This window comes from Crocodylus siamensis, chromosome 2, assembly GCF_052110815.1.
Source record: "Crocodylus siamensis isolate JL-2025a chromosome 2, ASM5211081v1, whole genome shotgun sequence".
In the NCBI taxonomy this organism is placed as follows: domain Eukaryota; kingdom Metazoa; phylum Chordata; order Crocodylia; family Crocodylidae; genus Crocodylus; species Crocodylus siamensis.
The window spans coordinates 187,666,088-187,686,398 of NC_143396.1; the positions used below are offsets into that span (position 1 = coordinate 187,666,088).

Genomic DNA, 20,311 nt, shown 5'->3' on the forward strand with positions numbered 1-20,311 from the left:
CTCCAAATCTTCAGTTTCAGCCGAATCGAATCAGTACAGGGATCCACTCAGCGAATCAAATCACTGTCCCCCAAGTCAGGCCAAATCCAAATCCAAATTGAATACTGCCAGTTTTGCACACACCTAGGGGACATACAGCTACATGCCCAAACCACTGCATGATTCATTGTCACTGGCAATAGGAACCCAATCCTAGCAGTTACTAATGACTCTGAACTCTCACTGAGCTTGACACTCCTATCATATTCTTCTTGGATTTATATAATGCCATTGACTTCCATGGAGCTGCTTCTGATTTACAATAGTGTAAACAAGGCATAAATCCATCTATGCTCAAGTGGGAAAGAAGAAGGGTGTTCAGTAGCCTCATAAGGCTCAATGCCATGTGGCCATATATTGTCTTGTCTTGTGCCCAGGTGCTGCTCTAATGATGTCTCCACAAAGACTTTTTGGCAGACATAATACATAGAGCAGGAGTGAGTGAGTAGGACATTTTTAAAAAAAAAACAGAGTTCCCTAGCACAGTCTAACATGATGTGGACATGCCCTAAGCCAGTGTAAAACTTCACACTGAACAACCACATACTTTAAGAGGAAAGCCCACTTTCCAGTGTAAGCCATAGAATTGTTACCACATGCCTCCACAAAAAACAGCTCAATGTCAACTTTGTCCTTATACATAGGAATATTATCATGACTTTGCTGACTACTACTACCTGCAACAGCTACCTGATTTTTCCACCTAAATTTATTGGAGCTGTTTTATAAATGTATGATCAATTATGTCTTAATTAAATAATATTGTACAGTTTGGCTGGAACAACTTAAAATGCAGCATGCACTCCACCTACCTCAATATGTAGATGTATACGTAGACACATATGTAGTATAGGTTTATGTATTTATTCTATACTCATTAATAACAGATGTAGATGACACATTCCATTTTACAGAAATCACAGGTCTTCTTAAAACTCTTCATTTACAAAAACAAAAGTTACCAATCTGGGTGTCATGATGTGAGCTACAAATATTAACTCAGCATGACAGACACACATTTAAAGTGTTCTATACCATATTGCACAATGGCAACATATTTCAAATACAGAGGCATTCTAAGTTCTCATTTTTCGTACTATACCGACTTGTGTTAGCCAGCAGGCACAGGTTTCACTACAAATGATGGCAAACCAATTAATTTGCCCCCCTTAAATCATGTTGGAGTGTAATTAACTGAAGCTGTCATCTTTTCTCCTACCTGCATTCTATCTATCTACACAAGTACATACATACAAATATGCAGTATTCAACACATCTTAAATGCCTACCATTTCCTTGAATTATTTCTGAAGCACATTGGTCCAGGACAGACATGTTTGCTAATATTGTTACAACCTGTAATAAAAAATAGAAGAGAGCATAAAAGGTAGTGTTACTATCTGGAAATGTTATATATATATATTATATATTTAACAGTCTTATATATTCAAGTGAATAACTAGCATAAATAGAGTAAAAGAGTACCCTTGGAGGCTGTCATTTAAAGCCAGTTTCATTGGAAAGGAGAGAGAATGAGTGTCACTCTAGGTAGGTCTCCTTTTCCCTGGCTGTGCATGTAGACTTATAAAAAGGCAGTTCCACCAATCAGAGGATTTCTTAAATGATTAGGTGCCCCCGCCTTATAATCCTATTATGTTGTTAAATTAGCATAAAGGGGCTATAGAGACACTGTGAATTCGGACCCTAAAAGTCTTCACTTAGGGAGAAATGATTATGCGTCCATTCTCAAATTCTGAGAAACCTTATTGAGTAAGGGTTAAGCACTTCCGGATTTGGCACTTAATGCATATCCAAATGATAGCATGCCTTACCCATTACTTTTCATTTTCACATTACAGTACTAACATGGAATTATTATCCTGACTTTTCTGTAAGGTTGTTATCCTGTATTCTACTTCAGAACAGCTTGTCTATTCAGAACAGCACCTAAATACCTCCTTAAATCCTACTGAAGTCATTAAGGTGTATACATATGCTGAAGTGATATCCCGAATAAGAATGGATTTAAAGTGCCCACATTCTTAAGCTGTCTCCTAAACCTGGGGCCACAGTCAAATTTTACAGCTGTAGAAGAAAAATGAAAGAAAAACAGTTTTTGATACTCAGTCCTTCTCAGAGTCAGGTCCTAAGAAATTTGTAGAAGGGCATATGGGGCACTTTTATACATACCCCAGGAGTGAGGAGGGTAGCACTTTAATTAAAGTGTTTCCAAGAGCCCCTCTAATTAAAGTGCAACAGTGTCTGGTGTATCAGCATCCCTGTACTTCAAAATGTTGACAGAGGCGCTTGAACTAAAGCTTGCTAGACGAGCTTTAATTCAAGTGCCCCACTGCCATTTTGAAGCACAGGGACACTGATGAGATGCAAGAGGCTGCTGGAGTGCAGAGATTGCCACGCTTCACCAGAGTCGATTAATTGAGCAGCCTCCATACTTGTGTACAGACACCCATGGTGGACTATAAGCACAAAATAGATTAGAACTCTTTAGCTCCTGGCTCTGAATCCAAAACTCTGCTTACTGGACCATATGGCTTTCTCTGATATACTTACCAGTGCTAGATGTTAAGTCATTCGTAGGTGCATCTACACCAGATGTTTATTGCAGAGTAGATTAATTAGCTCCACAGTAAACATCTCACATCTCCATATGCACCCCTATTAGGCCACAAGAAACTAATTAACTCTGCAGCAGGGTAGTACTTGTAAATACAAGTACTGTTCTGCTGCAGAGTTTTTTACTCCACAACACCGCATGTGTAGATTCTGATGCAGCTGGCTGAGGCCATGAGGGTGCTTCCATTCAGGGACCATCTGCTGACTAGCCCCACACTGGAACACCCTTGTATCCCAGCCATCCCCTCCACAGCAAGTTAGGCATGGTCAGAGCAGCACCAGGCTGGCAGGCTGACCTCCTAAACCCCCTGCCAGCCAGGGCTTCTCCAGCCCATCTCAACGTGCTGTGGTCCCAGGTGCACGTGTAAACACAGTGTCCAGGAGCAATAAAATGCAGCTCTGTATGTGCTGGAGTTTATTGCTGCATGCTAATAGCACATATAGACATGCACCACATGTATTTTAACCTTCACACTCCCTGCTCCCTATATATACAAAGTATATATTATATATATATATATATATAATACAATGTATTATTACTATAAGGATGCAAGGGGATTCTGAACAACTATTCCTATGTTAATGTTCAAAACAAATTGAAAAGAAATAATTTTAATAAAACATTCTTGTCTTTCTCTTTATTCTAGTTTGCTGCTGTTGATCTATTTGAGCAATAATGAAAGAAGATATTTGGCTAGCAGCTTTAATTTGGAAGATATGTATTCACAAATCAACAAACTTCCTGTTGTTATGTAAGCAAACATAACAGCAAATCACTATTCATTTTGATCATACATTATCATTATCATAACAAGAATCATTTCTGATGCTGTGACATAAAGGTCTTCCACTTTCCAAACCAGTGTTATAGTGTCATCTCTCTGAATAAATACACTTACTTAGGATGCAAATGAATTGATGAAGCTCTAAAGAGTGACAGGTAGAAAAATGGAAACTCAGTCTATGTCTATGTATTTATTCCATATTAATTATTAACAGAGTTTCAGGCACAGTGTATATGGTTTTTTTCATTCTAAATTATATCCTGTTAATGAAAATTACTTCCTCTGTGCAGAATGTGTACCCCATGTGGCACTCTAAGCGATAGATAAAGAATTCAATTAAGCACAATTTGAATACGTGCCAATTATTTCACTGCTTCAAGTTATTTTATCTAATAAGTATTTTATATATAAAAATACTCATTAAGATACTCATTTTATATATAAAAATACTCTGTGTATCTTTCAATGCTACAAACTGTTTGAATGACAGATGCATTGAGATTCAAAACATTTCTGCTTTCCTTGACTATAACAATACTCCATATTTCATGGATATATGTAGGATATATTTTGTGTACTGGCCACAAAAAGTTAAATTTACCTTATGCAGTGTGGTGTATACAAGGCCTATACATCACCTATGTCCTATTTATTTTGAGAATTTAACTGGGACCTGAAACCACAAGAGCTACTGATTATTTTCACTCAAAGCAAGCAGAACTTTTGTAGTGGAAAAAAATGCTTCATACCTTTTTAAGACGTAAATAACTTTATACTTACAAAAAGGATTAACTAGAACAATACTCGTACTTATGCTTGTACACCTGTCCCAGGGCTACTAGCTTAGTATGTACTGTTTTCGGGAATCAAGATGTATATGATCTCCCGAGGTCCCTTCCAGCCCTAATGTCTATGAAATAACAAAGTGATTCTTCAATGCAAGCCAAAGTCCAAGAACAAATAAAAGATGAACTCTCCAGGTAAAATCACAAACCTATGCATAAAGTCAAGCAAGTTCTCATTGTTTTGAGGGAAAAAATGGAAAAATCCTCTGTGGCATCCTCTTTTTCTACCAATAAAGGCTAGGTAGTAAGTATGACAATTTTAAAAGTTTCACTAGACCTAGTTGCTAGACTAAATACTTATTTTTACAAGTAGCATCTTGAAAAAGTATTAAAATTCAAGCAGTTAAGATCAATACTGGCTACTGTTTATGATTCTTACTATCTGTCTGGATCTTTCAGCAGCACAGAGAACTCAGTATCATCTGACTGGGATACCAATGAAGAGGGAATTCAGGCCAAATTCTCTCTCCCTGCCAATACTGTAGAAGTATAAGACCACCACATTTGGTAACGTCACTGCTCAAGACAGTCAGGATTTCCATTACTATAGTGTCATTCCTTAAATGCAGTACCTCCAGGAAAGCTATCAGTTTGAGGTGAACAGAAATTCTACAACAGAACTTGCTGATTTATTCAATCCAACCTGTTTCAGTTGAAACATCTTCAGTTCAAAGAACTTTTGCTGTATTTAAGATAGGATTCCAAAACTTTTCCAAGGTTAGAGACTCCCTAATTCTAGAGTACAGTGCTTGTGGGAACACTCGTAAAGCAAATTGTCACAAAGGCCAAGGATTCTGGGACCTCCGGGTACATCTCTCAAAGGTGCTCCACAGTTCAGAACCTCAAAAGTCCAGGGTCTCCAACTCTGACAGTTCACTTGACAGGACTCCAGGATCCACAGATTTGCAGTACACACATAAGAAAGTCTACCCCAGAGTCATGGATCAGAGGATTCCAGATTCCATGGCTTGTGGGCAGCCAGCCACACCACAGGTTCCAAGCTCTCTGCTATGTGGACTGAAAATCCTGGGAACCTGAAAACTTGAGAGCTTAAGGCAAAGCTAGGACTTCCAGGCTAGGAACAGAAATTATACATAAATGAGTATGAATGATCAGAAACCAGTTCAAATCTGTAGCACAATTCTGTAGCACAGAAATTCACTGTACATAAGCCCCTTTCAAAATGGCTGAAATCAGTTTATGATAAACCTGGATGGATATAATATCAAACTGAACTGATTTAGGTTAAATTGGTTTATTTAACTTCTGCCCAAGACACCCTCAAGATTCAAGTTAACTCACCATCCCCCAGCATCCTAGGATGCTTTGCACCTCCCCTGCAAATCCCCCCTCACAGGGTGAGCAAGCTAGCCTTGGCTGAAGTTGTCTGCTCTAGCTGAGAAGGAAGGTATACTCCAGTGCCTCCTGGCTTCTGGCCTGGGCCACTGCAGGCATCTGGCTGCATTTATGGAATCAAAAGTGAATGTCTGTTCACTTACTTATGAGTTCAGTCTATGTAGCTTAGACTAACCTGTGAAGATTGAACCGATTTAGCCATAGGCTTTTTGACTCTGTACTTAGCCTCAGAGTTTCACAGCTCCCTGTCAAAGATCTGGGACTAAGAACCAGTAGAAGTCCAGGGACAGACTCCTGTGGTCTCTAACTCTGCGATGAAACTTCAGGTGTGATATTAATATGAATGCCAATTTCACTGAACAGCTTTAGGATCTGGGAAGCTTGCAGGTCATAAGGATGTTTTTAAATGTCCATTTTTGTATTAAATAGACACACCAAAGTTTTAAAAACATTTCCTTTAAATCCTGCATTTTGGCCCACTCCACTATCCATAAATGCAGCTATGTCAAGTGTGCGGGGGGAGGAATTCAGGTGCAGGATGCCCTCTTTGTTTATTAGTTTTAGAATAAAACCAATGCTAAAAGCAAACCACATTTTTATGAACCTATTTAAATTATCTTTTGATGGGAGAGACTGAACTGCTAATGAGGTTGATAATGAAATATAGAGCTTTTCATCTTGTCGTCACTAGTTAAAATCCCCCGTCAGGTATGATTCACCGTAGTTTCTGCCTGATGGCTAACCAGTGGCCTCTGTTGGGTGAGTCTGTGAGTTCAGTTCAGTTTTCAACCATCAGGTGGCCATATCACATGAATTCCCAGCATCATCAATAACAGCTGAAACCCTCTATTACCAATCTCCTAAAAGGGTTGTGACTATTACTGCAAAAGAGTCTTACTCCTAGTGATGCTTTTTGCAGACATGAAGAGAGTCACACTAATGGAAAATAGTACAGAAGCTTGTAGAACTGGTGCTCACACACTAGATCTTTGGTGAATAAAAATCTGCATACTTACATTCTCAGGACATTCTCATTCTTAGTTTCCAAAGGTAGGTAGCATTCTGTATGAACTTTGGATAATTTACCAGTTTTCACTAGCACCAAAACCATTTTTGGTAGATAACAGGTCAAAAACTTTACACCTGAAAATCTGTTGCAACAGCAGCTGGAAGTCCAAATGATTAATGTTCTCATTAATTTATAGATCACCCACAGAGTATTTGATTCAGCATGGCTTTTACAGTAACATGCAATAAAATTAACTAGCAGAAGTGGAAGAAAGGACTTTTTCTCTCTCAAATTGGCTCAGGAAAAATTATTCTGTGTCAAATTCTCTCACGATTCATATCCCATGGGGAAAAATGTAAAAGACAATTTCTATATATCCAGGTAAAGAGAAAAATCAATTACAATTTTTGAGTATTTTAGAAGTGGAAAAATTATTATCTAGGATTGAGGGGATGAAATCTAAAAAGAGTAGCACAGTATAAAACCTGTGGGAGGGTAGGAATAGAAACAGTGCCCTGCAGCTTCCATGGGTACAATGCAAGAAAGATTTTGGCAGGCAAATTTCAAGTGAAATTTGGAATCAGACTTCATGTGTTTTTAGAGTATATCACTATCATAACAGTGGGGTGGTAATTCCAAAGACCACCCTCTCAATTAAACTGTAACCAGTATGAAAAGGTACCTCGCATTGTTCTCCACTTGTACTGGCCTGAGTGCAAACAATGTGCCATAAAACTGTCTTTGTATTTATTGGGAAAGAAATTTAAGAAAATAATCCTACACTACTGTCTTCCCAGCATCTTCTTTACCACCTGATTTTACCCCATATGCAGGGACATATTCATGGCTTCCTGTACTCCACAGCAGTGATCTTTGTCTGGCAGGAATTTTCCCAGGAATGAAATATAGAACAATCCTCATGCTTATCTCTGCACCTCTACTTTAACTTCTTTTGAGGGAGTGAAATGACCCTATGAAAGCCTAAGGATCAGGGAAGGGGGAAACTTGTTATAGTCTTGTCCCTACATTCCCCAAGATTTAAATTCCTAATTTCATCCAACTTCACCAATTCTTTAAAACTAATCTACTATCCTGAAGCAGGCTTTCTTGAACTATACAAAAATGCATGTGTGCGTGTGTGTGACAAATACCTTGAGAGAGACTATTTTTCTGATGTTTCAATTGTAGAGACACAAAAAATTTCCAGTGAAAATTGTTCTCAAGAGAATTCTATGTTTTTAAACCAAACAGGCTAGGATATAGTTTGGATCAGCTTCTCAACTTCCAGATAAGCATCTCAACACCTTACATTTCACTCAGTTACCCCTTTTTTAAGCCTGAAACTTATGCTTCACTAAAGCGTTATCTTTCAGAAAGACACTGGTTTTTGTTGCTATATATTGCTTTTTATTTCTAATTGCTGCATTCAGTTTGCCAATGAGCCAGGAAGGGCTTTCAGCCAAAGTTGTCTTCTTTCTTGATGATGGAATCAAAACTTTTTCGTTGTGTCATAAACAGTACTTAAAGAATACCCAGCCTTCATTCACATTTTATGCCACATTTTCCTCTCTGCCCAGGTTTATTTCATGCATAATTTTCCTATGGAATCAGTGTGACACTAGAAATATGAAACTCCACCAGGCCATTTTAGCAGAGACGCTTTTCAGAGCAGACTATATGCTAAACTCCTCCTGATCTATCAAAGCACTTAATACACAGATAGTCCTGTTGACTCCAATGGGATCCTTCACATGCTTAAACTATGTAAAGTGCTTTGCCAAAATGAGACCTAAGAGCTAATTTTCTGAGGTGCTGAGCACTCGTAAATCCACTCAAAGTCAAGGGCTTTAGACAATCAGCCGCTAAACCAATTTGTTAGAGTCAGGTCTGCAGTGGTTGTATTTTTATTTTTTTTAACTCTCTGGGAAGTCTCTTCTACTTAATTCTAATACAGTTTAAAGTATTACATTGATGTTTTGTATCTTCACAACTGTTGCCATAACATCATATTGCTAGTCTGATAATTACATTGGCTTTATAAAATTCAAAATACAAAATGTAATGGAAACCACCTAAGTTACAAGAATGACATAGATACAGAAAAGAGCAGCATCTTTGGAAATAAACCCACTGTTTATGATTATGGTATGCATCTCTGATTTAGTTAGTCCAGCATCAGTACACCAACCCCACCAGACTGACCACCACTGGACCGGACCCAGAAGACCCCCCCAAAACCCCCTCTGCACCTGATGTACTCTGAGAGCTATTCTCAAACACATACTATTCTACTCCACCCCACAAGAAACTCCCACGATAGGACCCCGTGGACTGAGTGACTTCTTTGTTCAACTCACCCCCTCCACCATTGTGGACCCTGTACAGATTTGTTTGTATCTATCTTCTTTTCTTTCTCAATGTTGTGAACCCCTCCCTCCCCTTCCCCAACCCCACCTCCCACCCCCAGGCTTAGATGGCTAACATTGTATTTCTGTAACCTACTTGCATTCCCCTCCTCACCGCCATCCCTCTTATGTTAGTTCCTTGCTCGGGCACTATGAATTTCCCTTATGGCCTTGTAATCTTTGTTCTATGATTCTTAACATTTTCTAATTAATTATGGGTTTAATATTAATTGTGTTTGTATCATTAGTGATGATATCCCACTGAAAGTAAAAACAACCTGCTTTCTCTGCTTTGTAAAAAAGGATTTCTCAATTCAAGGGAAAAAAAAGCCTACTTCTTACAAACATCTACTTAAATTTGTTCAAGAGAAGCTGAGTAAACATTAGTAAGGGATGATCTAGAAGCAGCTATCAGTTATTCTAGGCTTTGCTGCTTGCCACATGGGGCTGGGAAGGAATTTTTCCCCCTCTTGCTGCTTTTTGTATCAGAAGCACTGGGTGTTGGCTGCCAAGGCTGGGGATTTTGACTTGGGTGTAGCAGGGCTCTTGCTGGAACCTAAATCCAGAGTTTCCTGGCTAAAGGATCTTGCCCCTTCACACAGGTTCAGACCTATCACCATATTTGGGGACAGGAAGGAATTTTACCCCATAGTCAGACTGTAGCAGTATATCAACAGTCTTTACGGCAACAGGACATTGACCAATGCAGTCCTTCTGTTTTACCTGTGGTAGATTAGCCTGTTATGTCTCACGTGGTATTAGTGTTGACCATGTAATTTTGCTAATACATTAGGCAGTGGATTTCTATAGGATGATTTGGATAGGATAGGGATGATCCTGCCTTGATGACCATCTGGAATTACAATAACATTTGGTTCTGTGGATGGCCCAAAACAGAAGCCAAAAGCTTATAGGAAAATCAGTCTTCTATACAGAAAAGATTGACTAAAATTTAAGAAACACGATAATTGTCCTTAAAATATTTCTCTTAAATGAAAATAATCAGCTTAACCAAGTTCTATTGCTAAGAAACAAAATCACAAAAACTTAGAATAGCATGTCCAGATTTAGACAACAAAAGTTAATTTAGTACATTCTTAATTAGAAATGAAGGTATCGTATGATGTATACATTGTAGCAAATCCCAAAAAAAACATTCCATTTACATGTTAAATGTCAACGTACAGTGAAAGTCTTCATCACAAACTCCAAGTGCATCAAAAGAACAGAAAGTCTGTTTACTGCTTGGGAAAATACGCTCTCCCAAAGGAGCCTAAAGATTATCCAGAAGTTCCTGTTATCATAAGTACTGAAAAGCTATCTGGAAAAAGAGATGGGAAAATAAAAAGGAGAGAGGGGCCAGACAATGAAAGTCAATTGAGAGACATTTCTGTGTAAACAATCTCCTTTTCCATTTGCGATTTCCACATGAAGGTCAGTTTCCACATTTTTGGGATCCAAGGCCTGCCAATAGATGGGGTGTGACAGGTGCAATGAGATACTATGGACTCTTTGTTAGGAACAAAGTCACAATGCTTGATAAATTATTCTTGATACTACTAACATAAGTTAAAAACTCAAAATAAGAATTACCAAGTCATTTAACTGAGTGGCAGAGTAGATCAATATGGAATTGCTGATCTTCTTAGTTAATGATTCCTTTAAGCCTGATTCACTGCTAAGTAAAATTAATTTTTCTACTATATATTATGAGTGTGCATAGTATTTCACTTAAATGAATCAACTAAAGTCTGGCAACTTATAAGATGCAACATGGAGTCTTGTTAAATTTCCCTGTTTTAAATGTAAAATAAAAACATCCTACCTTCATCAAATTATACCACCTGGAGGCAGCAATAATGTTTTTTTCAAGTTACTATCTGAAAGCAAGTATTGCTGTAAAATCATCAGCTTTAAGGGGCAAATATATTAGGTGCAACATCTATACTAAAAAAACTTCTAAAATAAGAGGGAATTGCCTATGGTAAGTCTGATATACAGGAAGAAAATTCAGTTCTGTGTGGAGCAGTAGGGCATATTTGGATGTGAACCTGTTTTTCTCTCGGAGAGGGAAGCAGTGGTACCCAAATGTATGTATGATTTTGTTTAGTAGTTTGTTTGTAGTGGGCAGAAGCAGTTGCAGGCACATGTTGGCATCTTCAATTATTCATTTACACAGGACTAATAAAGAGCAAGAGGTATGAGAGGAAACGCAGGGCTTCTTCCACAACATGGCCCCAGATAGCTACAAGGGGTATTCTGGAAGCTATGGTGTTCAAAATGAGGAATTAAAGCAAAATAAACCTCTAACCTATGGCAGGGTGGAGATGCTTTCTCTTATTCACAGCTTCTGCATATTTTCAAATCCTTGCCTTTCTTTAATTCATAGTATTTGCAGGGCCAAGTTCTCTTATTTCATTACATATCATGGACTATATCATGACTTGGCCACAATATGAAGCATACAGCATATCCTTTGCATCATTTCTGGTGAACATATAGCCTCATTGTCTGCATCAGCCCAACAGTTGAGAATCCAGCAGGCTGAGATGGAGAACAAAAACTGCAATAAGCAGTGCTGATATAATACTTCTCTTCCAGAGACACTTTACATAATGGACAAATACTGTTTGTCTCATTCTAAATTTACATGTTAAATAGCCCAAATGCTAACTTGCCCAGAATGAATGCCTGCCAGGAACAGACCCTAACAGCTAAATCCTGGTCCCACTGAAAACAGTGACATGTATTGATTTCAATTGCACTAGGACTTCACTCCCAGTGTTTTGATTCACTGTGTGGTGTCCCATATATTGGCGTTTCTTGCCTTTGTTACCTTACATTACATCCAACCCCAAGGTACAGCACCAGCATTTAGACTGAATGGAAAAATTATCTGAGTTAGGGCTTTTGTATTAAAGGTGGTGTGTAGATAAAATGAGAGGCGTGTGTGCATGACACTTTAAAGCAAGCTGAATGCTTTTGTACCGCTTGAATGGTGTAGGTGTTTGCACAACTCAACAGCATATTGCACATTAATTCCAGCTGCTGTAGGAAATTCAGTGTCATAATGCACCTTAAATGATTTGGGGAGCAACAAATTAAAACTCCTTCAAGGAGTTTTAGTTTGCTGCCCCTACAGTCATGGAGCAAAGCACTGGGCTCTGTACAGCTCCACAGCTCTCTGCGAAACCCTGCAGGCAGCCTGACAGCAGCCCAGGAAAGCAGGCTCTGCCCAAGAAAAGTGGTGAGCCTGATCTCTGCGCCCCCTGCCTGCAGACCCACCCCCCCAGAGCCTGCCTGCCTGAGCTGTGCAGGAGCCCAGTGCTTCCCTCTGCAGCTGCGGTGTCCCCTGGGACCACCTGAGTTGGGTGCCTACAGGTGGGCGCTGCCTGGGGGGGTGGAGGCACTGCTGCTGTGAAGGGAAGCACCAGCCCTGCTGCAGCCAAGGGACCACTCTGCCTCCTGGCCACTTGTCCTCCCCTCCCCACCAGAGGCAGGTAAACCAGCAGGGTGTGTGCACAAGTCGGGGGGGTTAATCAGCCCTAAATTGAAGCGGTGTTTTTTAAAACCCACTGCTTCAATTTAGGGCCCCCATTTCATCTACACATGCCTTTAGTATCTGACCCCTGAAGTTTAAATATTTGCAATATTGACCTCACCATGCTTGTCATGACTGAATTTCATGCAGTTACATTGCCTATGCTTGAAACATCAGAAGTGGCCTGTGGTGAAATGGGCTTCTCTCAGGCCAGCTGTCACTGGCCCCCCACCTGCCACCCATCTGTCTCACCCACCACAACTTGTTGGAAAATTAATACATTGTTAAATAAGACAGGAGGCTGCCCATTTTTTCTTGCACCCCAATATAAGGGGGGTGTCTGCAGCTCTGTACCACCCCTACACTGTGGCCCTGGCCTTGCAGATGGCATCCAGATGTTAACAGTCACACCAGCCCCACACTAGGCTCCAGAATCCTCCTGGCAGGACCCTCCTTTGATCCCTCTGCTCAGGTGGCCTACGCCACCTTCATTTGGCTGCCGAGCTCCTTGTAGCTGGCTCCCCTCGCAGGCATGGTCCCCACTTGGGACCTTTGGCCGTACACAAGCCCTGGCCTCACCTCAAAGGTCAGGCCCACAACTCTGGGTGCCCCTCATGGTGGGCGCCTGGCCCTTTTGACCTTCTTGGTCCTGGCCCCAGCATGGACCAGTCGAGGGGCACTCTACTCCCAGCCTCACTAGCTCCTTTCACTCCAGGTCCACCTTCCTGAATGTGGGGAGCTGGGGTACCTCACACCATGACTGGTGCCCCGGGGTCTCACAGGGGACTCTCACTCCCCCCCGGGACAGCAGGTCATGGTGCTACTTCAGATCTTACATTTGACCCACACGTGGCCTCCCAGCAGTGGAGGACTTACCAGGGTCAAGACTTGCCTCTCTCACTCTGGGGCTGAGCCCCCATTAACTTGGCCTCTGGCCTAAACCTCGGCCTCAAGCATCTGAAGACTTTCTGGGCCTACTCCCCTTGCTTGGGGATCCACATCTCCCCCCCTCACTTGGGGCTACCAGATCTATTCCCCTTACTTGGGGATATCCCCTCCCTGGGGCTCCACAACTCTGCCCCCTCACTTGGGCTACCACACTGCCCCTCACATGGGGCTACAGATCTCAGCCCCCTTCACTGGGGCTACCCCCTCATTGGGGCTCCACAACCCTGCCCCTCACTTGGGGCTACATACCACCCCCTTACTCGGGGCCACCGGGAGGGGTTTGCTCCCCGGTGGGCTCAGGTGGCCACAGCCATGCCTGGCCCCAACTACCTCTGATGGTATGCAAATTCGCCCCCAACTTTCCCTCTCAGGATCATGCAGGGCTCAGGTGGCCACAGCCATGCCTGGCCCCACTCTTCTCCTCAGGGCTTGCATCCCACAACTACCTCCAATGGTACACAAACTCACCCAAAGGTGAGGGCTGGGGGCTCCTGCACCACTGAGAGCCCCACTGGACCACCCACTCCCAGCAGGGTGCAGTTTTAGGTTATGCCCAGGACCTGGAGCCTTCTGACCAACCCCTACAGCTCCTCCCCTACCTCCAGATGATGCCAGCAGCCCTACAGCCAGGCAATGTTGTTGCCTGGCCCCCCTGCAGCAAAAATGCTGTTTATATGGGCAGCCCTAGATCCAGAATGGCTGCCCTCATCAGGCACCTGCCGGCTGCTAGCTTCAGGCCCATAAGGTGGCAAGCACCTACAGTGCCCTGCCACATGGCCAAAAAAAATTGCATACATTTTCTTGTCAGTGTTGAAAGAATCTAATTTGGTATATAAATGCAGAGATGTATAGAAAAGGAAGTGGCACATTCTTTGAGGATCTTATTATGGTCTTTTGTAGAAAACTAATTAGGATACCAGTAATATAAATGGTCCTGCTAGAGTTCATGCAAAGTAGTTTTTATGGCTTGTGGCCTTGTTCTTATTTTTATATCTGTTACTGGCAACCGACATTTCTTGTTTAATTTCCTAAGTATTTTGTGGAATTTAATTATGCAGTTTATCATCTCTGTCTTTGTTAAAGCCTCAGGAATTACCTCACTACTTATTATAATAGGCATATGAATTGGTTTCATTAATGCCAGTCCAGTTACTAAGGTAAGTGCCAGAACTACATCAGGACACTTATGGCTAGATCCTATTTCACTTTATGTGCCCAAAGGATACTTATCCAGCCATGTAAGTGATGCTTTTGGCACTTACACACAGTTTTTGATCCTACTCTACATACAGTATGAACACATGAGCACCTACACAGCTACTGAACATGCTAGCCAGGCAGGTAGAGCTGTATACTCCCCCAGCTATGTGCATAAGTGCCAAAATTGTAGCCAAGCAAAAACCCAGTTAGTGGGTGCTGGTTGCCAGAGGACTAGGAAGAGGAAAAGAATCATCCTGTGCTTTAACACAATAACTTAATGATTAGGACACTCACCCAGGAAGTATAAGGCCCAAGTTCTAGACCAGAGATAGGCAACCCCCAGCATGGGTGCCAGAGTGTGGCACATGAAGGCAATTTGCTTGACACATTTACTTTGGGGTGGATGGTGAGGAAAGGGCTGAAGCTGCACTGTCACAAAGATTGGGCCCCTCGCAGCTTCCCCACTATCTGTTCCTGGCATGCCAATATCTTACAAGTCAAGGTTGTAGGTGTTTTTGGCATTCTGCCAAAAAATGTTGCTGACCCCTGTTCCAGACCTCACCCCTAAGCGATATCAAACCTATGTCTATTTACCAGCACCATGCTCCAACCATCAGGCCACAGGTTAGGTACTTTCAAGTCCTCTTGAAGCTGAGCCACCGGATGTTGAATTTACTAGTCACTGCACAAAACAGACACAGAGCACCATTGCAATTTCTGCCATGTTGGGAGGAAGGACAAGGCTAGAATCAAGGGATCTCTCCCATGCAGAGCAACATTCATCTTAATAGCTATGTGGCTACACAAACTCTCACCCTCCCGGCTCTACAGGGACCGTCTCCCTCTCTCAGCTGTCCAGTGGGCCAGCGTCAAGAAAAGGGCTGAATAATGCCTACCATGTGACCTGGGCCTCCTATTTCCTGTGTGAGAAGCCTGTTCATTAAGCTATTGGACTAAAACATGGGATACTCTGTCCTTCCACCTCCATTTTGTTTCTGGTACACGCACCAGAATTCAGAAGCCAAAATAGCACTGCAAACTGTACAGGCGACCCTCGCTATTTGTGGGGGATCTGTTCTGGAGATCCCCACAAATGGCAAAATCTGCGAATACAGCACTGTGTTCATGAACGTCATGAATGCAGTGCCCCTGGCGGCCAGTGGGGGGCATGGTTGTGCTGGCTGTAGTGGGAGCCTGGCAGCGGTGGCAGGAGCCCCCGGGGAGTTCCTGTAAGTGTATTTAAGATAGGGGTTCGGCATTTATGAATATTTGAAGCTGCAAATAGTGAGGATTTCCTGTATAAATGCCACTTGGGCATATAAAGTGAAATAGGACCTAGTAGTCCTTAATATATTATATTATGCAGCCACAGTGCATATCTGAAATATCTTGGGCAGAGGAAACTCAATCAACAGATCAATTAGCAGTTCTTTCACAGGATTGGATATTAACAGAAAAACAGTTTAAGAAACATGTTGTGCATACCTTTAATCACCTCAGGTGATCTTGTATCTAGGGTTAGAGTACATTAGTCCGTGGTCAGTGGTATGAAAAGATAATAGCTCCCAGACAGCATGGCAGATCATGTGCCTGGACTTTTACACAGTTGAAACACTGAGACAAGGATTGCCTCCATCACTGTCTTGGATCAGAAAAGGAATAGGAAACAATAGGATACCTGCCTGAAATCACACTTGTGACCATCATAAGTGGGTTCTGCTCCTGACACTGGCCTTCTGTGTGACACTGCAAGTGACTTAGTCCAAAATATATTAGCATAGGTGGCCTTAAGCCAGGTAAGAGCTCTTTTCTCTTACCCCTGGTCCCTTTGAAGAAGACTGGAAGTGGAGCTTTAGCAGGATAAAGAGATATTTCTCCTCCTGTACAAACCAAGACCCTACTAAGACACTGATAAGGTCAGCAGAGTTGGTAGCCCTCATCTCCTCTTCAGGAAGAGAACACTACCAACTGGGCGTGGACAAAGTCTTCATGAACTTGGTTTTTTCTCCCATATAAGGATTTTAACTTGTTTTATCTTCATAATTTTATGCCATTCTGTTTGACTCCCTGCCCACTATGGATGGAATCAGTCATTGCTCAAATTTCATCTCAAGTCCCCCATACCTAATTCTCAGGCAAACATATGGTGGGCTAAATATTGGCATCCAAATATGGGCATATCTGGACAGCAAAGGCAAAAATGCTACAAACTTAATGATACTGAGAAGAACCTAGAGGATAAAGAATTAGCAGAAAGGAATGAACTAAGTGATATTCTAGACATTCTGCCTGAAAAAGGAAAAATCCATTGCAGTAATTTAATTTTAAATTTGGGACTTTAAAAAAGAGAGTAACAGAGTTAGGCATCCAACTGCCGTTGAGTTTCCACTTGGAATTAGCCACCTAACTTCTTTAAGTCTTTCAAAATTCAACCCAAATGCCTGGATCATAAACATTCTTTGCTCTCCTCTCCCTAAAATTATTGATAAAATGCAGCATAATTTTTTTAGGGCTGTCTCAAAGAAACAGAAGGATCTCAAATCTTAAGGAAAAAGGGTCAATGACTTCAAAGCCAAATGCTGAGAAGAATAGCATATGACTTTAAATTCAACAGCTTCTCCAACAAGAAGTTACAAAAAATGGAAAAGGCAGATGGATGATATGGAAAAGCAGAAAGAATGACTTGATCATTCATGAGTTTCTATGACTGACTCAAAGGATCTCATCTCATGGACTTTTTGAAATATGACTCACAAAGATTTAAACCAGACAAACATTGATACAGCTGCATTAAAACAGTCATGTTCACTGCACATTAATTCCATGTCCCGCTGGATCACAGAAGACCAAAAGCTGTTAGATACAGCACCACAACTTCACAGGAAAGGTGAGAACATTAGCAACACTGAGGAGATGAGACAAGTGGGAATTCAGAGGGAACATTTTTCTTAACATATTTCAGATTTTTATCTTGATATACAGAATAGGAAGATGTCAACAATAGAGGAGTCCCTGAGTGAGACAGTCTTTTAATTAAAGCCTGTTTCTGGCTGTGCTAAAGGTCTATGAAGGCAATGTGATGCATGTAGTCCACAAACTCAGAAGAATGCCAGTCTTTTCTGACCAGAGGAGATTGAGGTCCCTAAGCACAAAGAAATCTAATATTCAGAAAATAGTCACTGATACAAGTACTAACACAAAAAGTGAGTGCTCAGTGATGTCCACCGCTGATATAAAGTGATAGGTCAAGTCACACAAGGTCTCTTATTCTGACTTTCATTACTGAAATGTGCAGTAGTTTCTTTCTCTTCCTCCTAAGCTTTATATCATATCTTTCACAGCTTCTGTGATTTTGACACAGGGATGAGGAGAGAGAAGGATTTTAGATGGTTACTTCTGGAAGTGTTTTGGAGAGATACAATTTCTCTAGGTCATAAATAGGTGCCCAATATCCCACTCTATAGTAGGATTTCATTCATTTAGGGCAGTGGTCCCCAGCCTTTTTTTGCCGCAACCCACTGCTGGGAGTGGAATGCGGCGGCGGCGGCCTGGGGCGGGCGTGGGAGAGCTCCTGGCACGCTGTGTGGCTCATCTTTTGTGTGCAGTGCTGCTGGCATTGCCCCCGCGACCCTCATTTGGGTTGCAATCCAAGGTTGGGAACCACTGATTTAGGGCCAGATCCACATCAGCCTTGGAGATGTTTCTACTTAGACTTTAGCACACCTAAAATCTGCTTCAAATTGATTTGCTTGCTGCAAATGAATAATCCAAGTAGTGAGGGGGAGGCACTTTGGATATACAGGGAATGGGAGAATTAGCATCTACAGAAAGATTCACAAATTTTAGGCACAGCTACCCAATTGGAAGCATTAGACACAGTGTGTATATAAACTCTGATACCTTAGGGCTTTGTAACACAGTAATTTTGGGCAACTCCTGGAGCTCTCAACTCCTGGGTTGTCTGAACATTAACACTTGAAAGTGGTTTTAAGCGTTGTTATGCTCCTCAAAGTTATACCACTCCAGGACAGGATTATCTCTGATGTGCATTATGCAGATTCTGTTCCATTAAGGCATTGCTACTCCCCATGTATGTATGTATGTGCTGCCCAACTTGAAGTCCTCCAGTATCCCAGGATCCTTTGCAACCCTGCCTATAGAGCAGGAATAGAAGTCTGTCCTGCCTCACTAACTTTCCTGTGGCAACTCACAGCTACAGCTCCTAATCCTCCTCCTGATCACCAGGCCTCTAGTGGCAAGTCACCGCTGTGCAGGTAGGGGACAGTCAGAGAAGGTTTCTAGACAAAGGGTGCAACTGCTCCAAACTAGCACTCACATTGATCAACTTCACACCATAAGGTGTAATAAGGCCCTTACTGAGAACTGCACGCTAGCTGCCTTCCGCCACTTGGTACCAGTGTGCCAGAAAGGCAGGTACCTAACTGGTTATGGTAGCATCCCCGATACCAAGGTAATTTCTGGGGGGGTTTTCAATAACTATCTATTATAAAATGTATAAACACTCCTGGGAGCAGGACTAGAACCCAGGATTTCCAATCTGAGATCATGATCTCATAATTGGGCCACAGCGTGAGACTTCTGCTTTTTCCATGGGTGTTTTCATTTCTGCTCAATGCTGTCAGCGTGAATTAGCCATGCTCTGAACATATCCACTTCATGGATTAAGTCTCTTCAGGCCCAATGGTGCCTATGTAAGATGTCAAAGGCTAGCAATCAGACTAAGATGCTTCTGAGGAAGTGCAGAAACATAAGGGTGAGGTTCCATGTTATTTGCACTTAAAATGCAGGCATCCTCATATTAATTCTCTTTAACAAGGGCTGTGTGCCCTCTCGGCCAGGGGTTCTCAACCTTTTTCTTCCTGACCCTTCCCCCCTGACTCTACCCCACATGCTATAAAACTCCACAGCCCACTTGTGCCACAACAACTGCCAAGCTCCCCTGGCCCATGGGCTGGATCTGGTCCACCAAGGGATTCTATCTGGCCTCCTAGCCAGGTACAGGGGGCAGCCTGGGCCATGGTACAGCTGGTCCTGCCACCCCTAGGCCTGAGGCAGCGCAGCAACTGAACTCAGCTTCCCAGAAGCCCCAGCACTGGGGGCTTCTTCTAGCTACTGATGCCAGTGCTGCTGACTCCAATGGATCCAGCCCTGATGCCTAGGCACCCCAAACTGTCCACCCCACAGGCACTGCTGAAGGCACCAGACAGAGTGGGCAGAGTCATGCTCAGTTGAGCAGACCAGCAAGGGGCCCATGGGCAGGCCACGGTCAGGTAGGCAGATGGAATGGGGCCACAGGCATGTGGGAAGCAGTGTTCAGGAGCAGGACAGGCAGGAGGGAGCCAGGACCAGGGCTTGGATCCCAGCACAGTGACAGCACAGGGCAGGGCCACAGTTTGTTGCCCTCGTGTCACTATCTGTAGATCTGGTGCCTACTCAAGAGGGGTTGATTTGGACGACATTTTGTGACAAAGGCATTTAAGCTTTACTTAAATCCCATTTAGTTGACTGACTTGGATTTGTCTATT

At 42.3% G+C, this 20,311-nt stretch overlaps 1 protein-coding gene across 2 annotated transcripts in view; it reads right to left on the reverse strand.

Annotated features, from left to right (window-relative positions):
- INSC (INSC spindle orientation adaptor protein) overlaps window positions 1-20,311 on the reverse strand; it is a 275,844-nt gene that overhangs the window by 13,767 nt on the left and 241,766 nt on the right. For both annotated transcript variants that reach the window (XM_090032621.1, XM_090032620.1), the window contains one exon: window positions 1,329-1,395. In XM_090032621.1, coding sequence (XP_089888747.1) covers window positions 1,329-1,395 — 67 coding nt within the window. The remainder of the gene's footprint in view (window positions 1-1,328; window positions 1,396-20,311) is intronic.